Source organism: Oncorhynchus masou, chromosome 28 (assembly GCF_036934945.1).
Source record: "Oncorhynchus masou masou isolate Uvic2021 chromosome 28, UVic_Omas_1.1, whole genome shotgun sequence".
Taxonomy (NCBI): Eukaryota; Metazoa; Chordata; class Actinopteri; order Salmoniformes; family Salmonidae; genus Oncorhynchus; species Oncorhynchus masou.
In genome coordinates, this window is record NC_088239.1 from 60,328,501 (window position 1) to 60,341,146 (window position 12,646).

General features: G+C 42.2%; 1 protein-coding gene across 1 annotated transcript; it reads right to left on the reverse strand.

Moving 5' to 3' along the window:
- Window positions 1-130: 130 nt before the first annotated feature.
- Window positions 131-7,806, reverse strand: LOC135518012 (MAM domain-containing protein 2-like). The gene is made up of 14 exons (XM_064942821.1): window positions 7,516-7,806; window positions 7,299-7,409; window positions 5,845-6,140; window positions 5,198-5,282; window positions 4,706-4,840; window positions 4,039-4,322; window positions 3,787-3,880; window positions 3,467-3,613; window positions 2,954-3,219; window positions 1,538-1,634; window positions 1,280-1,435; window positions 915-1,168; window positions 658-742; window positions 131-546 (listed from the first exon to the last, which is right to left on the reverse strand). The coding sequence occupies exons 1-14, from the start codon at window positions 7,544-7,546 to the stop codon at window positions 494-496; spliced, it is 2,094 nt and encodes a 697-aa protein (XP_064798893.1). The 5' UTR covers window positions 7,547-7,806; the 3' UTR covers window positions 131-493.
- Between the last annotated feature and the right edge of the window lie 4,840 nt (window positions 7,807-12,646).

Sequence of the window (12,646 nt, forward strand, 5' to 3'; positions counted from 1 at the left end):
AAATTTTTTTATCCTAGCCCCTGTCCTTTTGCCTTTTGGTAGGCCATCATTGTAATCCCGAATTTGTTCTTAACTGACTTGCCTAGTTAAATAAAACATTTAATTAGTAAGATCAAGACAAGGACACATGTTGAATAAGCATCCCTCTTTATTTCAGCATTAATCTAATGCATATTATTTTGAATACAACACAGCCTCTATTACTGGGAAAATGTTGACTGACAACTACCAATTTCTCTACAAAGAGCAAGTAGGGTCAGGTGTGACTAATTAAAAACGTGTACAGTGATATAATTTGATTGGTTGTAAATGCAGAATCTCTTTTACTCAATTCGAGGCATTTTTTGTTTGACCTCAATATGTGCAAAACGATTCAGTGCTGTTAGTACAGTTGCAAAAATAAAATAAAATGTTTGTGTACATTTTTGTCCGTATGTGCAACATAGTATTGATGCATGCATCTTATTCAGCACTCTTCCTGTCCTCTGCTCCTTCACTCAATGTAATTTGAGTTTCCTGGGGAATGGGTCATTTTGACTTCAATATCTGTGGACGAAAAATAAAATGAGCCATGAGTTAAAAGATTGCACAAAGCAAAACAATTCAACACAATCCTTGTTTGTAGAGGTTGTATAACATTAATCGGGCAACAGATACCTGGGCATGGTCCATTTTCAAACACAATGTCATCGATGGCTATGTCACTCCTTATTGAGGAACCCCTGATGGCCTCAAAAACAACCTAGAACAATAGGAGAAAAAGGACAACAAATGTAATGCTCAGTAAAAACAATATTTAGCCTGAGCACATGTGAATAAGACTGGGTGCTTTAATTCTTCAAATCGTTGCCTGAATATATTGTTGTAATTTGGGGGTGGTGTGTAGAGGAGAAGTGAAATTTTTCACCACTTGCCTGATGCTGTTGGTCACTCTGGTATTCCACAGTTGCTTTCAGCCAGGTGATGCTCTGCTCTCCAGTGTGTTTCCATAGCAACACATCCTTTCCATCCTGTCTCAGATGGATGCTAAGCTCACCTGTGCCTGAGCCGTACATCTGGTAGAAGAAACGTAGGCACTGAGGACCACTGGACCCCCTCAGAGGACTGGAGAGTAACCGGGCATTCTGACCAGGCAGCATGTTAGATGCCTCAATGTGCATGTAGTACCCTAACAGAGTTTCACAGGGTCAAATTCCAACTATCACAGTATAACATGGAAACAGACTACAATGTCACAATTACTCTTTTTAAGGAACGTTATAGGGCATTGGATACTCACCGACTCCTGTGGTGTGATCCCCCTTCGGCCCGGTGTAGGAGGTAGGGGTAGGCCCTCTCACCAGTACCCAGTCACCCTTATCATCCTCCTTGTCTTGAATATACCCACAGTGACCCATCTCAAAGTTACAATGCCCAGGGACAGACAGGAGTAAACCTGCAGATGGACACCCAAAATGAGTCTCAAGGGACAATGTGTTTATCATAGAGACACTATAACTCCCAGAGATCTTGTGGGCATCAGTGAGGGTGAAGATACCTGCTGTAAGATCACAGTCCCCGAGGCTCACACTGATGTCATCCAGAGCAACTGAACCACAGTCCCAGAAGTTTGTACATGTGCTGACAAACACCACCTGGACAGCAGGAGCAATTAGCATTTTTTTTGCAGGAGCAAAGCCTTCAACAACATACATAGATATAGCTTCTGAAAAAATGTAACTGCATAATGCATTTGCAGACAGAGTTACACCTAATTTAGAGTAATTAACTGTGATAGGGTAATGTTTAGATTTTGAACAAATAATGCATGTTTTATCAGGGCAAAAGAGTTTACAAAGAAAACCCAGTGGGGAGAATCTCTGACTACTGACTTCGGCATCCTGTTTCATTTGATGTCAAACATATTAAACCTGGTCGTCTAACTGCTGCTGCTTACAAAGCTGGAGCCAAACCAGAGGACTGAGAATAAAAAAAATATGTCAAAGATATGAGCTATGTAAGGCTGAACAAACTTCAAAGCCCCCAACACAAGAGTTTCAGTTACATATAAAACATTATAGGCAGGGCATACACAGGATATCAATTGTGACGAGGAAGGAAAACAACTGACAAACTAAAGAGGGGATTAACCCTCTACTGGGGTTACTTAACCCTCTATGGCACATCATTGCCCTCAGGCATTATTTTGAAATTCATGACAATATGTGATATCATGTCTGCAAAATTTCCAATGAGATGCAGAAGTTGGTATGATGTATGAATTGGGGCAGGGGCCTTCTTTCAGGAAGCAGAGCGATGTGAGTGCATGGTGTGAGCAATACATTTATTTCATTATTTTGCATGTTTAAATAGAGAGAACTTGACAATAAAAAAATATGTCCTTGTGTAGGGACATCTAAATTAGCATATTTGATCGTTTTTGAACATATTTTGTTTTTATCTATATTCAAAACATTTGCAACGTTGTGCAGTTAGGTGAATTTTCAGGGCAATATCATGCTCAATAAAATAATGTAAAATGATGGCCATGGTCAATGTTTTTGCCAACATATCTACTGATATTCACAGGCAATGGACACATGGACATTCTATCAGTGAAAGTAGCCTAATCGAAGAGTTAGAATCGTACCATCTGATAGTGGTGGGGGTCTGTCGCCTAAGTGACAGCAAGGAATAATGGACCCCAGAATCAGGTTCGAGAGGCAATGAAATGTAAGTGTTCTGAAAAGATCAGATTTTCCTTGGTATTTTAGTACCCTTACGGCACAGCGTTGCCCTGAGGCAACAAATACATTTCTGGGTGTGGGGGAGTAAAAGTTTTTTTAAATTCTTATTACTGATACATTATCAGAAAGCCTAAATCTTCCAAAAAAATAAGATGGAATATATATATATATATATTTTAAACCAAAATGTGTGCATTAGAGGGTTAATATATTTTAATACATTTTACCTTTGCAGCCTGTGGACTCTGGAAGGTGATGTCCGTTGCTATCCAGACACCTCTGGACTTGTCGTTCTGGGTCCATATCCTGTCCTGTATGATTCCACTCTGACCCTGAAGGTAAACGGTGAGTGCCTGGTCTGTCTGTAGGAATCCACGGAGAGAGTAGTGGAACCTCAGACAGTACTTCATGTTGCCGGGCAGAGGAGGCCCGAGCAGGCGGCTAATATAGCCAGCACGTGGACTCAGCCGAGAGTGAGCTAGAAGAAAGGACCCTGTGGGGAGAGAAAGAACTCTTAATATTGTCTTTGGCAGCTCTGTTTCCTGTCTATCGTTTTGCCATGGAACCTTTTCACTTTGCACCAGGCACTGGTCTTTCTGACACTTAAAACGCTTCAGGTTTTACCAAAGTCAAATTGAATGCATTGCAAATGGTCAACAGTAGCATCTAGAGAAACAATCTGTTGTTTACTCATTGCGCTTCTTGTATCTTTGTGTGGTCAACATTGTATAATTTCTGACCTGCCCCTGTTGTGTGGTCCCCAGTCCTGTAGATGTTGGGCTTGACTGACACTCTCTTCCATGGGGATCCTTCCATCTGATCCTGGGTGTAGTGGCAGAAACCCACCTCAAAGTCACAGTTGGCGATGGAGGGATCAAATGTTGGCTCTGTAGCACAGATGGGACACATTAGGACGCTGCAGCCCAATACTCTTTAACATAATGCTTTTCTCCTCTTTTACCTTTCAACTCCATCCATATCAGTCATGAAAGTTAATGTAAAGTAAAATGTAAATCTACTGTGTGATGGAAACAGGAGGAGAGAGACCAAACAGACCCACCTGTCTCTGCACTACAGAACTCAGGAGAGAAGGCGATATCATCGAGTGCCACGTGACCCCCTCTGGGGCTGTTGAAGGTGACTTCAAACACCACCTGTAGAGAGCCGGTGTACACAAACAATCACACTCATCGAACATCCACAGATCAGGCAAACACATCAAGAAATGAACATGCTGCTCACTGTACTCAGTATTCAATCAGAATGTAAATCCAATGTGCACTCCTTGTGAAAACATCTGCACCCCACTGACCTGCAGAGGGAAAGGGGCCTTGATGTCCACCTGCACAGGTATCCACTCCAAGGTGGTAGCAGTCCAGTCATTAAGGCTCTGGTCCTCTGGGTCTGCTCTCCACAGCTCCTGGTACTGGCCTGCCTGGTCCCTGGTGTAGACAGAGAACAGGTTCCCTCGCTCCTCACCCCGCTGGTACTGGAAGCTTAGGCAGCCCGACATGGGCACCGTTGTCATAGCGGACACCAGTTTGGCTACCTCCTGGAATGTCTTGGCGTGCACAGAATCCACATACATGTAGTGACCTGGGAAGGCAATGGCAGCTTTGATTTTCAACTTGAAGCCATTATGGATGATACCAACCAAACTCCCTAGATTCTATTGTCCATTGTACTACCTCAAGCTACAATATTTTGGCATCCTGATGCCATATGAAAAAAAAAAAAAAAAACGATTTTGTGAACTTAGCAGGAGGCCAATTGAGTGTCTCCTGCTGAACGTACGAAATGCCCTTGTTCTGTTGAGTGTTAATACTTTATTGATTTATTTGTTTTGGTTCTTGTTCATTTTAACTGTGTCATTTGCTTGTGGCCTGTGTTGAGCAGTGGTATATTCTTTTTGAGTGTTGAGCTGCGATATCTGCTATACATCTACTAGCATTTAAATGTGTGAGTTGCTAAGGCTTCACCTGTGCGTGTGGACGTGTGGACGTAAGGTATGTTGCTCTGAGTGTCCCGGGCAGCTCCTCCTCCCCTGTACCAGTTAACATTGGTGTTCCACTGGTTTCTGTAGCCACAAAGGTGGGACTCCTCGTAGTCACACTCTTGAGACAACAGGACAGTAAACCATTAATACAACGCTTCACTGTGAGGAAGCGGACCGAGGGGCCTCTCTCATTAAAACCTTCTTGTTATATTTTATTATAGTAAATAGAGCAAGTTAAACAGGCAGATGATAAAAGGAGTAAAAGAGGAAAGCACATACATTATATATCATTAAGATTTCATATACACTAGATAAAATATAAATGTGACTATTGTAATGTTATTGTCACATAATGAACATGTTTTGTTGGATGAAAAGTGATACGGAATCAGTCATTGTGTAGTCATCGTGCACGCGTGTGTGTGTGCATTCTTACAAATCTCAAGGGTATATGATATGGGTGTGACTCACTGACCTAAGCAGTATCCAGGGTTGATGCGTATCTCAAAGATGGCCACACTACTACCTTTGCTCTCACCAGGTCTCCCGTCAATGGCAATCTGTTGGGAAACATGTTCAGTAATAGCCCTCAATAGGTAATGAATGAGGAGGGGATATGGAGGTATTGGACAGTATGTCTGTGCCCCATTATGTTGGGTGGGAATGTACGACATATAGACTATACCACCATAGGCTAATGGTACAGTTCCCAGCTCCCAGGTGAGTGTAGCTAAGGCAGGTCCCTCCAGGCAGGTTCAAGGTCAAGTGCATGGTTAGTTACTGTAATGCTCGTGCCTGACTGCCTGTGTGCAGTACATGTTTCTATCATGCTCCCTTATTTCTATCAAACCAGTCAGGTTGAGTGCAGCAGGAAGCACCATTAAGATGTCACATACAATACATAACAGCAGTTATCCGACCAGACCTGAGATTGAACAGCAGATACAGTACATGCATGTCATTTCATGTTTGAAATTATCAATGTTTATCTTTTGGGGGGGGGGATCTTTAGAATATTTTCCGGGCCCCATTCCTCCACCTAGGTATGGCAGTGTTTATATTAGTCCATACATTTTAATAGTGTGTATGTGCCTCCCATGTTCCTGAGGGTGTGTTGTTTACCCTGTACGGCTCGGTGCTGTTCTGGAGGTCAATGCTGGAGATGAGCCAGCTGTCGGAGGCAGTCTGGGTGCTCCACAGGGCCCGGTCGAAGCTCTCGCCCTCTCTGCGCTGTTGGACCTGTAGAAAGCCTGACCCGGAAAGTTGGTACACCAGCCTCAGACAGCTCCAGTCCTCCTGCTCCATGGATGGGCCCAGCAGAACGGCCCTGCCCTCCCCCTCTGACCTCTCCTCTCCCTCCGACCTCTCTTCCTGCCCATCCTGGTCCTCTAGGCCTGGGTCCACTGAGATGAAAGACCCTGAGAACAGCGAAACAGTTTGAATAGAAGTTATATGAAAAGAGCAAGAGAGGAAGAGAGTATAACAGGACCTACTTAATCCATTGTCATTAGGCTTTTTTCTAAGAATGCCTAGGGTGACAGTGGCAGGGAAGGATGGATGAAAAAAGGAAGAGAGGAAACAGATGATGAAGAGGAAGGAGGGTGGATGGTCTGCCACAACAGGACACAAGTAATAGACAAAAACAGGAAGAGACACATTCTTCTTACAGTTTACATATAGTAGTCCCCGTCTTAAGGCAAACATAATGATTACATATAGTAGTTGTCATAAAAAATCAAATCTGCATTCTTATGTGTCCTTTGATCATTCTGGGATATAATAGTACTACTAAGTACCAAATCTGAGAGGTTTGAATGCCTAAATCTGTTATTTCACTGTTTCCAGATGTGTGCTGGAAACGCAGTCCAGATGGCTCTCTCTCTCTCCCCACTTTCTCTCCATCAGAGCAACAACTGCATGAACCACATCAACAAGTACAACAACTAGTACAGCTTGGCCTACCACAGACACCACTACAGACACTACTACAGACACTACTACAGGCACTATTACAGGCACTACTACAGACACTACCACAGACACCACTACAGACACCACTACAGACACTACTACAGACACTACTACAGACACTACAACATGCACTACTACAGACACTACCACAGACACTACCACATATACTACTGCAGACACCACTACAGACACCACCACAGACACTACTACAGACACTACCACAGACACCACTACAGACACTACTACAGACACTACCACAGACACCACTACAGACACTACTACAGACACTACTACAGACTACTAGAAACCTAAAATCCTTGTAATAAATCCCTATCATCTCTGCTGTATAGAAGAGAGGACAGTCTTCTCATGTTTTCAATAAGCAACAAGTTGTCATGTATTTCAACCACTTTAAGGGGGATGACCCACAGGGCACATGCTGGTTGAATCAACGTAGTTTCCATGTAATTTCAATCAAATTTAGTTGAACCAATGTGGAATAGACGTTGAATTGATGTCTGTGTGCAGTGGGAAGCTACTGTATTATAGGCACTTGTCAGTGTTATTAAAGGGGATAGTCTTCAACCTTTTTCAAAGTCTCCTACCATCTTTGTTGAGCGTCCAGCTTAAAAAGTTTGGGTCTGACGTGTATCCACAGGTGCTGGACTCAAAGCTACAGGAGCCTGGCAAGTGCTGGATCTGGGCTTGGACTGTGGCTGGGAGAAGAGAGAAAATGGATGAATCATATAGACACTAAAACAAGCACCACTGCATGTATAAAAACATGCACATATTCACTGTAGATTTGTTTTCTATACTCACCAAACAGGGTGAAGAGGTAGAATGGAAGCATTGCAGTCTTAAATTTAAAAAAAATCCCAAAACAGGAGACAAGCGGAAGTACCTTCAAACTAATGCACGAGCGATTGTGTGTCCCAACCAAAATCAAAGCCAGCCCGTGGTCCACACCGTCAGTATTTCTCTGTCTGGTCCTGTGTGTCTGTGTCTGTCAATCAATATCAATCTCTCAAGCTCACAAACTGCCAGCACACTGTACAGTCTCAGATAAGAAGACTCTGTCCAGACAGCAGTGCTGTGAGGAGGAGAGAGAGAGGGAGGGAAGGAGGGAGGGAGACTCTGGTAATAATCTGAACCAGACTCTTACAGAGCTCCAGAAATCTCTCATTTTTCTCACTTCAGATTCCCCAAGATTTTGTCTTAATTTACATTGTGGGAAGTAGCCTTTGAGGTATACTGCTTTTGTATTTATACTGAACAAAAACAGAAATGCAACACTTTGAAAGATTTTACTTTTACAATTCATAGAAGCAAATCAATCCATTTAAATAAATTCATTAGGCCCTAATCTATTGATTTCACATGACTGGGCAGGAGCGCAGAAATGGGTGGGCCTGGGAGGTCATAGGCCCACCCACTTGGGAGCCAGGCCCAGCCAATAAAAATGTGTTTTTCCCCACAAAAGTGCTTTATTACAGACAGAAATACTCCTCAGCACCACCCCTCCTCAGAGGATCCCGCAGGCGAAGAAGCCGGATGTGGAGATCCTGAGCTGGCATGGTTACACGTGGTATGTGGTTGTGAGGCCGGGTGGATGTTCTGGCAAATTCTCTAAAACGATGTTGGAGGCGGCTTATTGTAGAGAAATTAACATTTGATTCTCTGGCAACAGCTCTGTTGGACATTCCTGCAGTCAGCATGCCAGTTGCATGTTCCCTCAAGATTTGAGACATCTGTGGCATTGTGTTGTGTCAAAAATGCACATTTTAGTGTGGCCTTTTATTGTTCCAAGCACAAGGTGCACCTGTGCAATGATCATGCTGTTTAATCAGCTTCTTGATATGCCACACCTGTCAGGTGGCTGGATTATCTTGGCATAGGAGAAATGTAAACAAATTTGTGCACAACATTTATGAGAAATAAACTTTTTGTGTGAATGGAACATTTCTGGGATCTTTTATTTCAGCTCATGAAACTTTACATGTTGCGTTGATATTTTTGTTTTGTATAATGGCAATTATTTTTATTTTCTATTTTTATTTGTCTCTAATAATGCTGGTCATCACTGAAATTGTATTGATGAATAACATAGCCTAACATCGGTGTGTTTACCCCAGGGTATTTCTTGACCAGTCAGTCCCAAAGTAACCTGGACTCCAGCTGTTCTTGGCTGGGTTCTCCAGAACGTCAATCACTGGCTCTCAGTTCACAAGAATATGATGTTCAGTTATGGCTCGCATTTTGTCTACAGGAAACAAAATAATAATAATACAAAACACAAAACAATTTCAGCAAGTAAGACATGCTACCAATAAAGCTGAAATATATAATAAATATAATAAACATTTGTAAGCTGCAATTCCTTTTGCCTGGCCGGTCTGTGATGCATGTTATAGGTTTGTGTACATGTCCATGACATGCAAAAATGAACATCATGAACTAGCCCTTAATTCCTTGCTGTTAAAACACACGCACACACACACTGAAAAAGTGGCCTGATTGGAAGGAATTATGTGTAAAAAGTATCAGAGGTAAATCACAAGAGGACAGCCAGCTTTAGAGTGGCTTTTATAATAAGATGGTTCTCTGTTATATTTTGTCATCTTCTTCAGAACTGAAGCAAATGAATGTCAGAGGGAGATAAAAGTAAACAGGCTTCAGGGTGATGGATTGTGCAGAGAGGGTCTGATGCTAGTCATAAGACACATGTTATCCCACATTTGTTCTCCATATGTACTTTAACTGCCTGGTCTTTCTTTCCCTCTTTCATGAAGGTGCTGGGAAATGCTATGAGAGAAAAACAGATGGAGTCCATTCTGGGTGAAATATTACAGTATATACACTTGATTATGTGAAGGAGGGCCACACTTGAGCAATCAATCCATTTAATTTGCTAAGAGAGAAGAGTGGGGTCATGTCTATTGTAAGGCCAAGCATTGAGAGAACTGAACCAGCATGCTACACAGAAATCCATTTATACGGAAACTACCCCAATCGTCATGAAATGACAATCAACAAAAACAGTATAAATAACAGCATGCCATTTCTCAAGCACCTTGTAAACATTGGGACAATGGTTTCATTAACACCCACGTGTGGTTTAAAAATATGACATCTGTAGCCTAGTTGGGTCGACACAGTGCATTTGTGTGTAAGCTGATACCCTGACGTGTTCTGTTCAGAATGTGGCAAGGTGCCAGAGGACTGGTCCTTCTGGGCCCCACCTATCCGCGGGGTCTGCCCAGCCCAGATGGATAATAGCTAGTCCCCCTTTCCCCCCTTTCAGAACAATCATCAACGACAGAATCCCAAAATCATTTGTCTCTCGCCCAGAAGTTACCAGTGTGAGTTTGTATGAACTCCCTGTTTTTGAACTGCACCAAAGATCATCCAAGTAATAATATTATTACTGTAATAATGCAAGAGATAGGACATTACCCTTTAATATATATTCAAATGTCACACATTGCTTATGGGAGTGGACTGTTATGGAAATGGTTTAAGCCATGCAGTATATATTCTATAAACACAGGAGATTGATACCATGTGGTTGGTCAACTCATATCAGAAGATTAAGAACAGTTCAGCTATTGGACAGTGCCACCTGCAGCCCAGCCCAGGCAATACTACACCATCCATCCCTTGCTTTCTTCAGTGTAGTTTAAGCCTGGAAGAAGGCTACTGCATGAACAATTCTGGAGGTATTGCATGTGGCCCTTGGGTTTTGCGTGACAACACTGTAATGAGCCTGATCAAACATTTATGAATGGTATTTTCAGAGATGGGTTTTAAGCATGCTCTTAGCCAGTCATGTCAGTTAAGAACACATTTTTATTTACAATGACGGCCTACTCCAGCCAAGTCCTAACCCAGACAACGCTGTACCAATTGTGCGCCTCCCTATGGGACTCCCAATCAAAGCTGTTTGTGATACAGCCTGTGATCAAACCAGGGTCTGTAGTGACACCTCTAGCACTGAGAAGCAGTGCCTTAAACCGATGCGCCACTCGGAAGCCCAAGTTTCCATCTAACCATTCATGCAGATGAATTACCTGACACATGAAAAAGTAATGACTGGGCTGAAAAACATGAAATGCCTGGACAGTTGTATAAATGCCGACAAACAATTTGTTCGTTTGACATGGTGGGATAATCTTGTGTCGGTAAAATGAACGATGTGAGAAAGGATGGTGGAAATGCCTTTATGAGCAAATATTGATATAATAATAATGATTATTATTATCCGTTATTTTACCAGGTAAGTTGACTGAGAACACGTTCTCATTTACAGCAACGACCTGGGGAATAGTTACAGGGGAGAGGAGGGGGATGAATGAGCCAATTGTAAACTGAGGATTATTATAACCATCACATCAAAGTAAATTTGGAGTCACACGATGATATGTTGTGTGGTCCTCCCACTACGATTCAGAAAACAATGCAATTTATTAGGCTACAGATTAAATAAATTATGATGAACTTCACAGGGTGGTGAATATGCAAGATGATGAGCTTGATGCTCCTCTCCAATAAATATTGAGGTTCTTCTGATGCTGTCTGGTCAAAAAGAGTATGATGTTGTTGCCGCCCGTAGTATTGAATGCAAGAGAAGCCAGCAAGCATTTGGCCTCCCTTGAATTTGTTTTACAATTAAATAATAACCAATCAGCTGAGTGAGCTCACATTTCAATTGTCCTGGCACACCCCCCAAAAAATAGTGTCAAGGGAAGGCAGTTTGGATTTGGCTTCACACTAATCACATCACATCAAAAGCCTAACTCCATTTACAGAAAAAAATATTATTGCTGGATCTCATTGTTTTTCTCCTCCAGTGACTAGCTAGGTAGCTAAAATGGTCCCTTTCCTAAATTAGCCATGGATGGAGATAGGGATTTGGACTTGTGGTTTGACTTAATTCTCAGTACTGGCCAATGATTATAATGGCGATTCTGATCCAACCATTATTTCATACATTGTGCCCTTTGCCTGAGAGGATGGAAGTTCAATATGTAGCTAATGTAGAAGGCTAATGTTAACTCGCAGGCTCATCGTTGCCCATCAAAGGAGTTAGGCTAGCGATCAAGCATTTTAGCCAGGTAGCCTAGGACAACAAAAACTAAAAGTGTGTACTGTATGACAGAGTGATAGACCGTTTAGGCAACATGAAAGATAGGAGGATGGCATTGGTGTTTCTCTACAGGTAGGGTGAGTCAGCATGTTTACCAGCACGCACACATACACACACAGAGAAATCAGTGGCATGGACAGCCACATCATATTTTGCTTATGTTGATTGAACTAAATTGTTTTAGGTATATTTTAGTTGTCACTGTATTAGACTAAGTATTGGTGATTTGATGAGGTTGAAATGTTAACGTTTAAATGGTGCTCGCTGGAATAGTCTTGTTTTCTTTGTGACTTACGTTAACTGTGATTCTAAATCACGTTTAGTAGTCTTGAAAATGACAGAAACATTAACTTGCTTGACCAAGCTGTAGGTCATTTAACTGTTTGTAACATACAATATGCTTTGTGGACTTCACCAGACAGGTTGCTCTCTGGTTTTGTGATGAAACACAGATGTGGTTGAATTTATTCTGCTACTGTGTCTTCTTATTGTCTCTCAACCTCAGCCCTAAATATCACAGTGTCAAGGCATATGAACTAACAGGTTGTAGAGCAAACATACAATGATCACAACACAGGTTGTAATATGGCACATTTTTCCTGGCTTGGCTTCCCCAGTGATTTTACCCACACACTGCTACTGGGGGAGGGGTGGTGATCAAAGATTGGATACCATTACCATGGTTACGACTCACATCAGTATCTTCAGTCACGTGTTGTCACGGTAACGACTGCTCTGTTACGGTGAAGAGAGTCATGTGACTGAGGTGGGAGTGCGTTCTAGGGAATAATGTTCTCCCGAGATAAC

What these genes read in the sequence shown, in the direction of transcription:
- LOC135518012 (XM_064942821.1), bottom strand. Translation starts at nt 7,546, where the DNA reads ATGCTTCCATTCTACCTCTTCACCCTGTTTG. An exon ending in GGACCACACAACAGGGGCAG is followed by an intron (nt 3,220 to 3,466) that starts GTCAGAAATTAT and finishes CTCTCCCCACAG; the next exon opens with GGTCCTTTCTTCTAGCTCAC. An exon ending in GGACTGTGATCTTACAGCAG is followed by an intron (nt 1,436 to 1,537) that starts GTATCTTCACCC and finishes GTCCATCTGCAG; the next exon opens with GTTTACTCCTGTCTGTCCCT.